Source organism: Montipora capricornis, chromosome 2 (genome assembly GCF_036669925.1).
Source record: "Montipora capricornis isolate CH-2021 chromosome 2, ASM3666992v2, whole genome shotgun sequence".
Classification (NCBI taxonomy): Eukaryota; Metazoa; Cnidaria; class Anthozoa; order Scleractinia; family Acroporidae; genus Montipora; species Montipora capricornis.
Window position 1 is genome coordinate 26,744,757 of NC_090884.1, and position 17,500 is coordinate 26,762,256.

The following is a 17,500-nucleotide window of genomic DNA, read 5'->3' on the forward strand; positions in this document are numbered from 1 at the left end:
CTACATCCTCTTTCCCAATCGTGGCCACACAAAACCTTGTACACAAACATACTCCTCCATACTCTTCCCCAAATGATAACAACAGTGATAATAATAAGGTGATGGATGGTGACTGGTGACCCATGGTGACCCCAGCAAAATTCCAAAGCTGTGCTTAATAGAGCAAATGCAAAAATGACTTTGGTCAATGGGATAATAATAATAATAATAATAATAATAATAATAATAATAATAATAATAATAATAATAATAATAATAATAATTAATAATCCAAAGATAAAGATACATATCTTAAGTTACAAACTAATAGCAGTATGACAATTGAGCTAGATGAAATCATTTTGAATAAAAATACTAAATTTAAATGTATACAAACTACAAATGCCTTTTAATTTTAATTTTGGAGACTAGTTTTTTCAAGGGTAAAAAACAAATACCAGAACCTACCTTCTTTCTTCTTCCTAAATTATAGCCGGCAGCTTCTGAACATCTCAAGATAGCTTCCCTGAAATAATTATAGATATACTGTATGTATTGGCTGAGCTTTCACTAAGCATGGGTTTTTGTTTGCTACTTTTTAAAAGATCTTCCAGCAATGTACATGTAATATGACAGCGATTTATTTTTACAGTAAGTGACTTACAGCTGTATGACGTCAGCTGCTGTGGCTATTACACCTGAGATCAGCCTAATATCAGGCAATAATACTTTGTGAAAAAAAACCAGTACTGCATGCAAAAACTGCTATCATAACTTGCTATTCAGTTGTCAAATTGTTCATAAGTATACAGTTCCCTTGTTAAACAACCTTTGCCGTTTTTGGGAGTTAGAGCAGCTTATACTTGCTTATTGACATTGTCCGCCTTAATTAACTCACTTTTCAACTCACTTTTAATACTTTCAATATTAAAGTTGTGTTTTTGAAGTCTGGTGAAAACGGCATCATCATATAAAGGGTCACAAAACATGTGTTAGCGTTTTTATACACAAGGTTTATTAAGACGACAAGAGCCAACAACGATTGTTCTTTAGTAGGGTATGACAGACAAATCCGACGATAGGGTAGGGCATATGAACACCACTTTGACCCGAGGGGGCAGGAATTTGAACGATCCAATCTTCAAAAGTTCAAATGCCCGGGTTTTGCCCGGGGGGGGGGGGGGGGGGGGATGTTGAAGTGTCAAGTTGATCGGCCATTATGTTAAACAATTTAAAGAATAGAATTAGAGGAATAAGCTACGCTTATAATTTTATTTATAGACGGTTACTGAAGTCTAACTACATTCTAAAAATAATATACTGTAAGCTTATATTTAGTTAACGAAATCCCAGAAATTATAACGTAACCGTACATTACTTCAAATTTCTACTAGTTTAGGAGTAATAATGTGATGTTGTTACCTTGTGACAAGTTGTCTCATGTCATATTGAAGAGTTCGCATCGACTTTAAAACTTGCAAGCAGCCAACATACTGCAGATTTAAGAACCCCACGGTGAGAATTAATTTGCAGTGTGAAAGCAACATGAGGATCATTGATATATTGTACGTGTGGAATTTTGCGAAAGCGGTACGAAAAAAAAAGTCTTTTTAGGGAATGTCATAGTTCGAAAATAAGACTCTTACATCAACAATTCTGTAACAAGTGACAATCAGAAGGATTAAGTTTATAAAAGCTGAGATCAGTTGCTAAAAAAGGTCCGGAAACGATGTCCACTCACCCTGACTGCATAGCAAACGCCACCTTCCACCAAAGAATTGTCAGAATGAAGCCATCCTCGTGAAGGTTTATGCAAAAAGCTTCCAGTTTTGGTCCATTCTGCGGAGGAATCGGACGCCTTCTTTTTGCCGAACATCTTTAATTATTGGTTTGCAATTGTAATTACATGTAAATCATTTGAGGATATTTCCACTTCCTTCAGCATACCCAGCCCACAATGCTTTTAGATCATTGTTTCCTTGGGTATCCGCTGAGCAAGTAAGTCGAAGGTACGAATTTTGATTGACAGACGAAAATAATTGTTCATCGTTTAGAATAATTCCCGGTCTATAGTTTATGTGTAAACAGTCACCTCCAGTTCAAGTTCGAATTCTTGTCTTGGAACGGGGTCAAAGCTGAATTTGTTACTCAGTCGCCATCTCGTTGAAATCAAAAATCAAAGCTGGAATGAGCGGGTTCCAATCGTTCGCGGAGTGACGCTGTTCCTCGCTAGTTTGTCGCTGACATTCTTTCACACACGCTAAGTTGCCGTAAAATTTAGTAGACGTATTTCATTTTCGAACTCTCCAGACTTCGATAATGACTGATTCGCTAGTTATCACAAAGGATAATTTTGAAAACTTTTATGATATCTTAGATGACATAGGCAGGTAAGATAATTTTTCTTATCTTACTGAAATTTCCACCCTTCTCGAGAACCCAAACAAGACTTTAAGAAGTAAAATTACGTATTTCTTTAGAATATATATAATTTTCTCACTGTAAAACCTTTATATCATGGTTTCAGCGGACAATTTGCAGTCGTCAAGAAATGTGCGGAAAAAGGAACTGGTACAGAATATGCCGCAAAAATTATGAAGAAAAAGCGGAGAAGAAGTTCGCGGCGCGGCGTCTCTGCTGAAGAAATTGTCCAAGAGGCAAGCATTCTGCTCAAGACCAGGCATGAAGGAGTTATTTATCTCCACGCGGTTTTTGAAACCCCTGCCGATTACACATTGGTCCTAGAACTGTAAGTGTTGAAAATTCTTTCAGTACTCACCTAAGTTTTTCTATTTGTTTTACTCGTGTACAGTTGTTTATATTTGGTCTTTACGTCGATGTACGAAGTACGTACGTTCATCCTTTTATGAGAAACACTGTATCTCCTATAAATCAGTTGCCCATTAATTTCGATTTTTCGTTAAAAGACCGCAAAGTTTTCGTTTTCCTGCAACGTTTCACATTAATTTTTTTTGAAAATCTGGTACCCCTTTATCGTATTGGGGTCACGTTTGACATAAATTCTTCATGTTACGTTTGATAACAAAGTTGGCACGCCGTAACGAGTTACTGGTGCCCGTAGGATTTTTCTTGATTTGTAAGATCGAAAAGAAAAGACATCTTTGGTCATCTTTATGGGTACTATCGAATTCCAAAAGTTTAGATATAGATATTTTATTTTTAACGAGCAAACAATAATAGTTTAATTCTTTAATTAATACCGCATATGGCGAAGGTGAGGGCTCGTGCGCAAATACGCGGATTATCCAGATATCGCGAATTGACTTCTTTTCTATATTATTGTTGTTATTTTTAGTGATAAGCGCCCTGACGTAACAACTTTTAAAAAGTTCGTGCAGATTTCGAGAATTCTCTTTATGCTCGTAAAGTGATCATTGACGCAAATAATTGTTTAAAAATGAAGAACAAACAGTATAATCATATTAATGATTATTGTCACTTTTCTTTCTCCTTTCTTAAAATGAACCGTTTTTTTAAACGGTTGGTTCTTTTTTATTGTGTGTGAGAACATTTATAAACCTTCAAACTTTATCTCTAAAGCACTCTAAAGTACTCCATACTTCCTGCCTTGTTTTTTTCTTCTTATCAAATGTTTGTCACGCAAGAGTTTTCAATTGGCCTGGCGAAAGTTTGGTAGCATGTGGGAATATCGATGGGAATAGCCATGATAATGACTAAAGTTTTAATAAACTGGAAGCTATATCCTGATGAAAGCTTTTGTGCTATCCAGCTTATCTTTAATTAAAGTCATAATTTTACCATCTTTATTCCCCAAACTGATGGATAATAACGAGGGCCTGATTGTGCTTGCCTTAAATTTTTTGTCGTGTGCGTTCCCCGAGAACAAACTAAGAGCGGGTTTTTCAGTGGGTTATATGCTTCCGTTAATTTTGCTCTTGAATGATGTGCTCAGGCTCTTCCTTTCACAATTAAAGGACTGTGTCTTCTCAGCAATCCTTCAGTCGGGTGTCGAAACGAAAAGCCAAACAAAAGGAAAAGAAGGAAAAAGTATGTAAGAAGCTAACTTTTTGGCAGTTGTCACGTTGGATGGATTGGTTTTCTAAGTTTCAGTTAAGTCCTTCCTCTTTTAAGTGGGCATCTCTCATTTTAATCTCATTATAATGTGTGTGTGCTGGAATTCAGGGGTTTTGCAATTGCAGTGCGCTGTGAAGTATCTGATTGTTCCAAGGACCAAGTTTAGCAGTTGCACATAGTATACCATTAATGGCTGTTTTAGGGACCACCCCTTCCCTACCCCTGTTATGGGCCAATTTACCTTCAAAACATAAAGTACGATCAATAAGTGTAATCAGTCCGCAAAATTTGAGCCCCCATATTTTGTTTTGTTAAAATTAATTTCACACACAGTACACTTATAGACAAGTTTACAGTAGTAAGATCGATGAAAGGCGCCGTTTGAATTATATTTTAAATATACAAGCGCAATTTTTTTTAAGTGGCTGGGATCCCTCTTTTGCCAATCCGCCGTTGTTATCTTCATTGCGCAAACAATTACTTAACAGCTGCCAAGACTCAAGATTAATTAGGGACCTTAGGATCTACGACGGCGACGTCGACGAAAACGTCACCTCAAAATAGAACTTCGCTCTAGTAAAAGTCTTTCGCGATTATTCCATCTTGTTCACTTCGTACAATGTGGGTGAAGTATCCGAAAAATAAATTGGTACGAGCGGTTTTAGACTGAAAATAGAGAATGAAAGATTCTCTGTTGCATGCTCACGTTGTCGTCAAAACCTAAAATTCAGTGATTTCACGCCGTCGTCATGCAGAGAACCGCAAAAATATGAGCTAAAATCCGTGCTGCACGTGCAGCACGATTATTTATGCTCTTTTAACCAATGAGATCATTGTTTTGTGGCGTTTTCGTCGACGTCGTCGTCGTAGATCTTAAGCTACCTATTATGCGCAGTTAACGCAAGCAGGAATCTGTCCAAAACGTTAAGCGATATCAATGTGTTTCTTTGGCCGCTGCGTGATGTGTTGGGAAGAGAAATGTTTGGCTACGTTTGAAAAGCGATGGCAAAGTCGACCGCCAGAAGTTTTCGTGCTATAATCCTACAACAGATGACGTCCTTATTGATATTGAACCTGCGCTGGATAATTTCAACAACTTAGTTTCCGTTTCCGCCTTTGGTGCTACACATGAAGTCACTTGTAAACAATCGGTCTCGGTCTCACCGAACAAAGCAAGTGTTCTTGAACGTAAGACGTCTGTTAATAATATCTAATCTTTACTCCCGAAATTTGTCTCTTCAATTGTATGTCATCTTTAAAAAGGCTATGTTCTAGAATACCCTGCCACTGGAATCTGGAACTTAAAAACCTCCTCCCGCAGTCATCTATTATTCCGATTACACCGACTACTGGCACCATTCCATTTAGCTTTCGACTACGGGATTGCGGGAGCAACAGTTATACACCCTCTGAATCCCACACGAGTTAACACGTAATTGACGTAATTCGGCCTTTGACTTCTGCGCGATGCCTGTATCACAATACAGGTAACGACTCACGATTGCCTGTATCTTTTAACTGACAATAACTTCATTTTGAATGGTTGAACGCACACGCAAAAAAATTCAATAATACATCTTGCACGAAATTTCACCACCTTTTTTTATTTCATATCCTTAAAATTCAGGCTTCGCTTGATAGGATTTCGTGATTAGAATCTTCCTACAAATGTCCGAAGTGAATTTTTTCGCAAAACGAACTTCGGCATTTTGGCCATTCCCGTACGGCCAAAATGTCTTCACGACGTCATCGGTTGTATGATTGCAGCGGGAAATACAAACAACAAATCGGCCCTGGGCTGGTCAGCTGCAAAATCCCTGTTTGACCCCTGGTAAATCAATGCATCTTTTTCCTACGAGAGAAATGGACGAAATTTGTCCAAAAACACCAGCCCGGCACGAAGGGTAGATCTGTATAGCTAATATGTCTGAAGTCCAAAGATTTAAGAAAAACGAACTTTCCCAACCATAAACGTAGGGAGATCAACCAGCAATAGCCCTTTTCACGATTAGTTTTTCTCATTTGCATTTCAATGTAATCTATTAAACGTGGGTGCGAGGCAATTTCGGGTTAAAACTACAAAATAGCCCGAAATTGCCTCACATACATGCCTGATTACATTGTAATGCAAATGAGAAAAACTAACCGTGAAAAGGGCTATTGCAACAGATCGAACGCGAAGGTTGTTAGATTAGATAAGCTCGCACGGGTGAGTGGCGATTCTCTCGATCGACCACTTCGTTCAATGACGTATCATTCCAAGTCAGATCGTTCCACTTCTACAATGAAGATGAATAACGACTTCCTCAATGTTATTTGGAACTCGGATATTAATTGAAATACCACTTAAGGCGTTCAGTGAATATAAATCGACTGACAAACCAAGTCCCAACCCTGCCTACAGATCGTTTCACTGTCACGCCATAAAAATAAATGAAAAAGGCCACAAACATGAAATGTTGTGGAAGACCAATGCATAAACAACCTCACCAATTCTGGTTACTTTGCACTATCGAGACAGTAGACATGAGTTTTAACACACTTAACATACTTGAAACGTTTAAACTGCGGAGAATTAGCCTGCGAGCAGGCTCTTTTGTAGCAGCGAGTTGACTGGGCAGAAAACCAACCTCGTTCCCAGGGTCCCTCTTCTCTGCCTCCATTGGAGGCAGAGAAGAGAGACCCTGGGAATGAGATTGCTTGCAAGTCTCCGCCCCTCGGAATGTGACATGTTGTCATTTGCATTGAGTCAAATAACCAGTCAAATAGAATCAACGAGAAGTGTCAACAAAAACAGATGCGAGTTGCAAATACGAACCATTCTCACGCTAGGGTCAAAACTCCGAGGAAAGTTAAAGACGGTGCCTACTTATTCAAAGGTATGTTTGCGCGGGTTACTGAATATGCGGGAAAAGCAGATCTTAACAAGTGTTATTGAAATCCAAAAAGAAAATAGGGGGTAACCGCGCATTTTTGGAAGATAATTAATCAACAATATTTGTAAAAAGCTTTAATATACAAAGCAATGTATGGCGTTCTTTTCAAATTTGAAGCTTAATTATCTCTGAAAAATGCGTGGTTACCCCCAATTTTCTTTTTGGATACCGAGATCACTTGCTTAGTTCTGCTTTCTTCGCATAGTTTTGAACCGCGCAAAAATATCCCGGCCTGTATTAATAAGCATCAACTATAGGAAATCCGAGTATCTCGAGATGCGCAGAACGTATGCGCAATAACAATAGTAGGCACCGTCCTTAAATGTAGCGAGCCAAAATTGCGGCGTAAATTTGTAAATGATATTCCACTGTGAAGTAACGGGGAAAAGTGGTCGCATAACTTTTGAAAATCTGCACCGACAGTAGTATTGAAGATGTGCGAAAGGATCGGATTAAAATTTGTCAAATCATCAAATTTATCTCAGCGCCGATAAATTATAGGCAAAGGCCAAGTTTATGGCCGCAAGCTGACCAAAAACGTCTTGTAAAATGAAAAAGCCCGGAGTTCATATCTCACGTATACGATTCACAACTGCAAATAGTTTATGCATCTTAACTCGGCTGATGAAGACAGACAGAGAGACAAGGGTAAAATGGAGTTTATTGCTCATGAGCGGCGTGTACTAAAACCCGAAACACCGAAACAAAACCACCGGAACCGCCGAAACCATCGAAACACCGGAACGAAAAAACCAGCGAAACAATCGAAACAGCCGCAAATTCAGTTTCCACCATAAAAGATCTCTTCGAAATGCAAATACATTTCAATAATGCAATAATTCAAAATGCGTTAACATGATGTCATCATAAATTTGTCGCCTCGTATTTTTGTTTGTTGTTCATCTAGGAGAGTAAATTTTTGACTTTGCAGAAACAATGGTCAACCTCAAGAGTTTAGCGATTGTGATCTTTGTGTTGAATTCGCATAAATTGTTGTCAATCTTTAAAACAGTTGAAAGAAAAAAAAACTAACTAACTAACAAAAACAAAAACCCGGTGTCTTGGCATCATTTTGACACACAAGTATCCTTTGTGTCGCGAGTAAACATGCCAGGTAACTTGATCACGGCACCCGCTGAATTCGATGTCACTTTCGATTTTGCGATTTACTTGTGCAGCCAAAACTACAACAGAAAAATTGAACGTAGCAAAAATCTCCCAAAATACTTTTCGCTGATGGTAACCTTTTACATTTCTCTGTTCAAAAGTTAAGCTGTTTTCATGTTGTAAATTTTGTTGCTGATGGCAAAATATCTTATTCTCGATCGATATTTCCTGTAAACTTCCTTCTGCTCTTCCTAAAACCTGTGTATCAATATTTATTTACTTTTGCATCAATATTTGTTTTCCATAAAGCAGGCTAACAAAATATGTATTTTGCTTAGTTCGCATTTTTGAGCGTTAAAATAGAATTTTCGGTCCTATGTTTCTGACGAGTCATATAGTTTGAGGTCAGCCATCCAAATACTAACCTCGCCTGACAGGGCTTAACTTCAGTGAACTTTTGTCTTAGAAAGCTGTCATGAGCTCAGAGTGCACGGTTAGCCTTGTGGTGAAAAACAAGTTGTAAGGGAACTTGGAATGATCAACATAGCAGTCTCGAAGCCAATGTTTCTCGATTCTCTTTTATTTTCTTCAATCTTTCTGGGTTTAGTATTTTACTAGTAACCACATGTCAGGGGGCTATTTACCTAACACATCTACCATGGCACTATGATGATATACGGCACAAAAACAATATCGTTAACTATTTGAGCTTCATATTACGCAAAGATAACTGGAATCTCCTGAAAGACAAAACGCAGCTTAGTTGACAATAATACAGCGCTGTGTTACTGCACTACCACACGTACGCAATGCGTACCTATTTTTTCTCAGTGCTTTCTCAGTGCTTTGTTACATATTTAGACATTTCCTTCAGAAATCGCAGCAAAACATCCGGAGCGGGCAACAACTGCGGAATTGTATCCCGGTCAGCTATCCCTGTCGGGATACATTTGAATTTGATCAGGGGCACTTGATCATGATTCAACCAACCACAGTGCTTCGTTTTGTTTAGTGAAAGTCTAGGTACATAACAATGTCTATTGTTTCGTTCTCCAATCGCAGTAGGGGTTTATGGTCTGTAATCGCAATTTTTCGTTGGAATAAAATTTCGTCCTGCCCTCCTTTGGACGATAGAGCTTTCAAATCCTTCTTAAATGGTTGAGAAGATGTTGAAACAAGTGGTTTTGTCACTCTTTCGTCAGGGTAAGTGGTGGAGAACTATTTGAGTTCTTAGCTGAACAAGAATATCTAGCAGAGAGCGAGGCTCTGGGATTCACCAGACAAGTTGTTGAAGCGGTTCATTATCTTCATGATAATCATATTGTTCATATGGACATAAAGGTAAGGTTGTGTGTCTTCTTTCAACCTAGCAGCCAAGTGTTTTAAGTTTTGCGTTTCTAAGAAGTGGCAACAAGTCAATAGACTATTTTAAAGTTCTGTGTTCAGTTACCAGGCCTTTGAATAAAAGCGAGGCTGGAGCTTATCTTGCTTTGATATACAAACCGATGCATTTCTTATTAAGCAATAGAGGACGTTTTCCGTGCTTCCGTAGCCTCATCTAAACACGAGGGGGAGTTGGGAGGATTCGAGACAGTTATGCAAACCCGAGACGCAGTCGAGGGTTTGCTTAACTGTCGAGAATTTTCCCAACTCCCCCGAGTTGATAATTCAACAATTTTGACAATTTAGAGACAATTCAACAAATGAAGGAAAATGCTATTTTTTTACTTTTTGATTGAAACAGATTTTCTTGATACACGCTCATATTTCCTACCAGCCAATGAAAACGCACATCTGACTACATAACCAATCAAAATTCGTGTGATGTCACAGCCGTGTTTCCATACTCTCATCTAAACGCAGCTATTGATCAATGAGAGTGTGCGAACTATCCTATAATTATTTTATAAATGTAAATAGAAACTCGTTAGCATTATAACAACATAATTTACATAAGAAAAGCAGTGAGGTTTGTATCAAAGCAAGGCCAACTCCAGCCTCGGTAACTGGACACAGAACTGTATAATGGCTTTTTTGGGCGGATAAAGTTTGCATGCCATTCGATTTATCTTTACTAGTGAAATCCATTTCAGCATCCAGCTCAGGAACATCCATTTCCGGTTGCTTGCCGTCTTTCGTTCGAGGCTTAGGCTCGGGCACAATTGCGTTTTCTCCATAAAAACACAAATTTGATTGGAACAATAGCTGCCAAGTTACCTCAGATGAAATCTGGGCTGCTGAACTGCATAATTCCCTGCCCCCTATTTGCACATGAGTATCGTGTATTGTTATATGACTCGTTCTTCAAACGATGTCGCTTCAAGAACACAACATATAGTGGCTGGGTATTCTGCAGTTACCAATGAGATACTTAAATGTTGTGAAAGATCAGAAAATAACAATCTCCTACGTTATTGATACTGAACGAAATGATATATGAAATAAATCATATATTGAACGCAATTTTAGCAATTGCGTAGAGAGGCCTGAAAAATTCAGGACCTCGTTCATTGATTGATTCATCACAGGAGCACTTGAATCCACAAATGACCGGCAGCGTCTTACATTTGATTTCAGCCCGAAAATATTGTATTAAAAGACAGAACGGAGAAGAAGATCAAATTAATTGACTTTGGTCTAGCAAAGATAATTCCACCAGGAGAAATCGTCAGAGCTATCTTGGGAACCCCGGAGTTCGTAGGTACTTGTAGTTTTTAATCATGATTCGTTGCAATTGTTGCTTTAAATGTTAGACATAATAATTAGTTGTAGCGTGAAATCACTTTTAAGAAGCTCGATCCTTCCGTGAAATGTTGAAACTCTCCTGTAAGAAAGCTCCGTTTTAAGAGAGGCTGTGATTTTTGGTTTTTAATTATTCTCGTTTTTAATTTTCCTGTTGGGCAATAGTTTAACGTTTTGTCATCCCAAAAGTCGATGGCCGCGATATTTTTAAGGTCTAAAATAAGCGATTCAGTATTTCCAATATTTTTATGGTTTTCATTTTATTTTTTCGACTTTCTCGAGAACCGAATGTAGTTCAGGTATCCTCATTTTTCGTTCAGTTTTTCAATTATTTCCACGCCTTTTTAAAATTTTATTTCTTTTTTCATCACCAAGCACCCGAAGTTATCAATTTTGAGCCCGTAGGAACGCCAACAGATATGTGGTAAGGGATTTGCATTTTTTTAAAGAGTGAAATATTGCATTGACTCCTCGGTATGAAAGTTTAAAATGAAATGTTCACCTTCTTATGATTGTATAGTTTAGGTTTGCCAATAAAAGTCAATTGCTCTGAATATGCAATGTTTCTTGTAGGTTGTCTCAAACTTTTCCCACAGCTGTATTCGCCAGAAAAGTTGCTCGAAACATGGCTTTTTTTTTACATGGCTCAATTTTTATTGTATAACTTACGAGACTTTTGTCAGAAAAGTTGAACAAAACGTAGGGCTCGATTCTACCTTCCGTAACGATTTCAAAAATATTCCTTATGAAGGTTTTGGTAACAAGTTTGGCGGGCCCTTATTTGCTGTCAGTGAAATCGTGCAAACAGTTCTCTGTAGTTTTTCGACAGAATCGGCTCAAAACTTTGTACAGCTTCGAGGTACAACGTGGTTTCCAAGTGCGTCCTAAAATGCTTGCATCCCCTTCACTGCTCTCGAGCCGCACAACTGCCGCTGCAGTCGCTATTTTTCCATCAGCTGACTCCCTTGCGTGCTTGCATGCGTAACTCAAGCAATAAGCTCGAGCTGCGTAGAAGGGACTGCATGTAGTATGGAAATCACCTTTTTGCCAACTTCATTGTGTTTATTGCTAAGCTCGGCATACATCCTAGTCGCCGCGCACTAGCTTCACTTAATTCTTTTTTAGGTGCCATTTTTAATATCACTTGCATTACATTCATACAACGCTGTAGGAAAATCTGTCAACTTAAAGAGCAGATCGCCTAAGCGAAAACTACGGCTTTGAATAAATCCGTTTTTCTTTATATTTTTAGGGCAGTGGGAGTGTTGACGTACATCCTGTAAGTATTACCTAATAATCGCTAACTCATTGAACTGCAGGCTGAATTATCCGCTCTTTTACTTAGTACACTAACTTGTATAATTTGCCCCTAACCTCTAATATTTATTTACACTGAGATAAATCTATTCATTGCAAAAATATTCGGTCGTTTTCGCTTCGAAATTGTAATTCTATTGCGCCGTAAAATTAACAAACCGGACGGTGGTTTGTCTCACGGCGGAGCTTGTGTGAGGCGTCAAAACTGGTTTTGCACTGCAACAGTTCTTTCACTCGGCTTGAACCGTCATGTCAGAGATGTACCCTTGCTTCTCACCAGCTCGGCTGTGGGACGGACGCCTACCAATTTTCTCAACCTTACGCAACTCGTGTGGCCTTTAAAGACGCGAAAGCGCAACCAGTTATTTAGTAAAATGCAAGCTTTATGGTATCGAAATTTGACTTTTTCAAAATAAAAAATTATGAGGTTAAGGGTAATTTACAGGCGTCTCGCGTTGCTGATGACCAAATGTAGTGTAGGCCAATGACGCCGATGCTTGATGACCCAACATTAACGCTGTTAATTGCTTGAAATTTGATCATGAGCCTCCCAACATCAGTGGCTTCATAGTTCAGTTGGTTCGAGCGTCGCACCGACAATTTTCAGGCTTTTCTACGCACTGCAAAAATTACGATCATAACTGCGAGGATCATAGTTTCACTTGATTTTATATCCGCCGTTCAATATATGATTCATTTCATATATCATTTCCTTCATTGATCATTCGTCACGGAAACATTTGAACCCACAAATGACCTGCTCCCAAAACAAGTGGCTTCATGCCCCAGTTGGTTAAAGCGTCGCACCGGTATCGCGATGTCACGGGTTCAAACCCGTTGAAGTCGTGAACTTTTCAGGCTTCTCTACGCAATTGCAAAAATTGCGTTCATAACTCCGAGGATCATAGCTTCACTTGACAATTGCTTTAATTGTCCGTAAAATAGCGAGGATGACTTCGCCATTACATTTTCCAGTTTAGTCGCACGTGACAAGTGTATTTCCGATGCGTCCAGTCTGTCCGAATCCGCGAAGTTTGATTTTTCCCTCGAAGTCTAAGTTCTTTGTTTTATTGGCTGAGCTGAACGACTTTTTAAGGTTGTCAATCTCCAACCAAATGCTGGATTCGTTTCTCAGCTCTTTCAATTTTGTGGTGCTTTCCCTTATAAGTCAGGATGTTACCTGAAGTCTTCTTGCAACAACTCAGTGGTGAAACATGCACTTATGTCCAGAAATGACCCTAATTAGATGCACCCGCAATTTTGACATCAAACACGAATTGTCGGAGAGTCCTTGAGTCTAAGTCTTTGTTACTATTTCCAACAATAAGGTAAGGGTAAAGGTTAGCGTTCTTGTGAACTTTGGGAAAAGGCTGCTGATTATTCTTACTCGAAGAGCAGCATTTTGGGGACAATTTGTTGATTGGTTAAACTATATTTTGTCTAAGCCTTTTCATTCCATGTGGTCTCCATGGAAATGGCACGACATACGAGCGATTTAGCATCCCCCTTGACGTGGATGGGCAAACGACGGGTTGCAGTTTATCATGATATATATTTTTTCTCTTTTGCGACGTTTCTCGGTATCTGTTGATGACACGGAAAAAATGATAGCTCAGTCCGAAGAGCAGTGCAGCGCAGTCGCGCGTAAGGACCATTGTTATTCTGATTAGGCCTTGTTGATTAGGTATTGTTATATTCGCTTTGGCCTTTTGTTTGTTGATTATTCCGGATCCGGTATATGAAAGACAAGCCGCTTGACCGGTCGCTCTCAACAGGGATGACGAAACCGATGATTGAAATTTGACTTTCAGGTTCCGAGTGTTTTTGATAGTAGCAGTAAATGACTTGGCATTTTCATCACATTATCGTCCAGGTTAAGTGGAGCGTCCCCATTCCTTGGAGATGATAACAATGAAACATTCATCAATGTACAGAGTGTGGAGTATAAGTTTGACGACGAGTACTTTTGTGAAATCAGCGAGCAGGCCAAGGACTTCATATCCCAACTTCTTCTGAAAAATCCAAGGTAAGGGAGGATAAGTGCAAGAAGTCGCTTTAAAGTCAGGACGGCATAGTTAACAATTATTCGCCGAAGTGGAGGTGAATAGTGGTGGATATTTACCGAGCCACGAAGTGGCGAGGTAAACATTCACCAATATAGACCACACGAGTTGAATTAAATGCGTACCAAAAAACTACTTTATTTTTGTAAAATGTGGTCGGAAATTTCAAATCTCGCGCGTCGGCTACTCGAAGGTTAATAGTACTTGGCTAATCGTCTCCGAGTTAGCCAATCAACGCGCGCGGAGAGCACTATTCACTTGTGTTTCATATACTTCCCGTGAAGGCCCTCATGTACGGCGAGCTCGATAAAGGCACTCGTCCTGTTGGTCGACCGAAATTGCGTTACAAGGACACCTGTAAAAGTGTTCTTAAGTCTGGAAGAATCTTAGATCGATGGCAAGATTTGGTTGTCGACCGACCACTCTGGAGAAGAACCATTGGAAATGTTTGTGGAATTGTGAATGCAAATCGAATTGCAACTTACCAACGACAAAAGGAGCACCGAGCTCGAAAGAAAGCTATAAGTGGAAATTGATTAAATAGAATTTATTTTATTATGTATATTCTAGTGTTTTACCCGTATCGGGTTTAGGCGTATTATTATTATCTAACAAGGGCGAATGGAATAATTGTTTAATTAAAATCTCAACCTTCGGTTTTTGGCTCAATTTTTAAGTTTAAGAAACGACCGAAAAGTGATGTGACTTCCGGGAGCCAAAACGTTTATGCTGAGTGACATTTGCCACATTCGTTTCCATATAAAGTCAAACGCAGCCATAATGGCTGGTAACCGAGATCCAGTGAACCAATGAGAAAGCTAGAATTGCATTATCCGAGGTTTTGAATTTAATAATCACAATTATTCCATGAGCGGGCGTTGGATATGATATGGTAACTAGCCAACGAGGCAAGTAGCGCCGAGTTGGCTATAACCAGGCTCATATCCAACAAGCGCGAAGGGTATAATTATTTTATTAAATTCCTTGAACTCCAAAAGTTTAGAAAGTTCGAAATACGAGCGAAAAAAGCGAGCAAATCCGAACGAAATAGAAAAAACTTGATGAGAACTGATGCGATGTTGTGTAAGACCTTGTGGTCAGACAGATGGAGGCTCATCACAAAGACAGTTCTTACCTTTTCGCGAACTTCTTAACATCGGAATTGATTGATCGGAATTTTTTTTTTTTTGCTTTATTCAGAGAGAAAGTTCGCTTTCCGACGAGTAAAACCTTTAGCTTAGCAACGCTCAGCGCAATCATTTACCATATAAGGTCAAACTAAGATAAATGAGCTGATACAAGGAGGGATTACGTTTTTTTGCAAACGTTGGCCGTGTAGCACTTATTTGAACAGACTTAACTGTTTAGAGTGTAATATGAATAAGTGCTAGTTTTCTACCCCATATGAACCATGTGAGCGTTAGCCCTACTAATGGAAATGGACCCACACGCGGACAGAGAAAAACTCTGACCAGGGTTGGGAAATGAACCCACGACCTTCGGGTTAGATCACCGCTGCTCTACCGACTGAGCTACAAGGTCAGACGGGAGCAGGCCGTGGAAACTGAAGATGTTAAAGTCACGGCTGATAACTGAGATTGAGTGAACCAATCAGGGCACGAGAAATGCATTAACCGAGGTTGGAAATTTAATAGTGGTTTAACATTAACTGTGCCCCCAATCGTATGTGGGCCGAGTTCCAGTCTATCTCAGTCTGACTCGAGAGTTTTTCTGCGGGTGTCCCGGGTGTTCCTCCCTCATCAAAATCGACTCCCAGCTAAATGACATCTGGCGTAGGAGCTGTTGTCCTTTGGACCTTTCTGAAAACCGCTGACGTGATTGAAAGATTCCTAATAAAAGATTACATTTTAGATTAAAGGATTCCGGAAAAAGTAGTCCTAAACGAATACAGGGGTAGAATTTTTAGCATCCACTTCAAGGCTGCTGCCTACGAAAATTTTAAAGGGGCCCTCATAGCTAAACGCTGAGAACTTAGGAGCCCAACATATGAAGTGAAAGGTGTTGCTGTGAAAATTAAGGCGCCAGAGCTATTCTTTGGGAGCCCCAGGCTACCGGGCTCCTGTTAGGCAACAGCCTTGCACTTTTTGATGTATTGATCGATCAATCGATTTGATTTATTGGTCAATTGAATGAGTGATAAGATAACGTGTATTCTAACATCCCCACGAATCATTCTCCAATTGACTTTTCGTGTTTGGTTTATTCGTTCACTCAGTCGTCTGAAATCATTTCAATCTTTTTCTTATTCATTTTCAGAAATAGACTTTCCGCAAGAGATTGTTTAAGTCATTCCTGGCTCAAGGTACGTTGTCACACCATGCGTCGTCTCACTGAATCGGCTAAATTCGAAGCTCTCATCTCAAATTGCAAATTGGGATTCAGGATGGATACTCCTGTTAAAATAAGATTCTGTGATGGTAAGACTTTCTCCACCCCTAAAAAGTAACAATAAAGGTTGGCCGAAAATGACGACGTGGAATCGATCGACTGCAACGTTACGCTCTCATTGCACTGACTGTAGCGTCGGAACTTTCGGCGTTTTCTAGGAGCAGGTAGAGCAGCGATTGCTTGAGTAGTGTTAGCTGCCAAAAACCTAGCCCAACCATCATCATCATTTAGCGTCAGTAAGGTGTACAAATTTTATCACAGGTCAAACAAAGAGCTTAGCGCGAAAGGAGTCTCTCTGCCTATTTAAATTTAAATACGCAGAGTGTTTCTGTTAATGCTAAGAAGGGCGAAGCGTCGTCCATTTCAAATTTTAAAGAAGCTTTCATGTTTAAAATGATTTTTTATTGATATTCTGTCGCAGTTCGTACAATAACACGTTGAATAATGACATAAAAAAAATATTTGTGATCGTTTTTTTCTTAGCCAGACGCAGACGCGTGGAAAAAACGACGAAGGACTCTTATCAAGACGGACACATTCAAGGCATTTACTGCGAGGGAGCGATGGAAGGCGAGTTTCGTCACTTTCCTGATATGAATATTCAAATCATTTTGTCTAAGTGATTCTCGTGTGATCGATTCAAAAGTTTAATAGAGGGTGTTCGCTCATGTGACCAGCTTCCATGTTTGCGCACTAAATTCACCCTTCCAAAATGGCCGCTGTTTATTTGTTTCACTTTTCCAACATGGCCGCCGTGACGTCGTGTGAAGAGCGAAGACTGCGATATCTAAACAAGTGATGAGAGGTGAACTCAGGTGCCGAATCCCCAAAAGGGTTAACGATCATTCTGATACATCCATGGATATCGCCCATTTGTTAATTGCCGTTTTT

General features: G+C 39.4%; 2 protein-coding genes across 3 annotated transcripts in view; one reads left to right on the plus strand and one right to left on the minus strand.

The window, feature by feature from the left end:
* The window catches only part of LOC138039200 (SHC-transforming protein 1-like), a 25,252-nt gene extending 23,314 nt beyond the window's left edge, over positions 1 to 1,938 (minus strand). The window contains exons 1-3 of the mRNA XM_068885396.1: positions 1,721 to 1,938; positions 1,402 to 1,472; positions 448 to 505 (exon numbers count right to left, since the gene is read on the minus strand). Of these exons, the coding sequence (XP_068741497.1) occupies positions 448 to 505; positions 1,402 to 1,472; positions 1,721 to 1,855 (264 nt within the window). The 5' untranslated portion in view covers positions 1,856 to 1,938. The remainder of the gene's footprint in view (positions 1 to 447; positions 506 to 1,401; positions 1,473 to 1,720) is intronic.
* The window catches only part of LOC138039201 (death-associated protein kinase 2-like), a 22,396-nt gene that overhangs the window by 1,714 nt on the left and 3,182 nt on the right, over positions 1 to 17,500 (plus strand). Inside the window, exons 1-9 of one of the 2 annotated variants that reach the window (XM_068885397.1) lie at positions 2,045 to 2,369; positions 2,507 to 2,728; positions 9,281 to 9,419; positions 10,656 to 10,779; positions 11,196 to 11,244; positions 12,073 to 12,099; positions 14,011 to 14,163; positions 16,478 to 16,523; positions 17,093 to 17,179. In XM_068885397.1, coding sequence (XP_068741498.1) covers positions 2,299 to 2,369; positions 2,507 to 2,728; positions 9,281 to 9,419; positions 10,656 to 10,779; positions 11,196 to 11,244; positions 12,073 to 12,099; positions 14,011 to 14,163; positions 16,478 to 16,523; positions 17,093 to 17,179 — 918 coding nt within the window. In that variant the 5' untranslated portion in view covers positions 2,045 to 2,298. Of the gene's footprint in view, positions 1 to 2,044; positions 2,370 to 2,506; positions 2,729 to 9,280; positions 9,420 to 10,655; positions 10,780 to 11,195; positions 11,245 to 12,072; positions 12,100 to 14,010; positions 14,164 to 16,477; positions 16,524 to 17,092; positions 17,180 to 17,500 lie in introns of those variants that run through there. The other variant, XM_068885398.1, reaches the window with a different exon arrangement.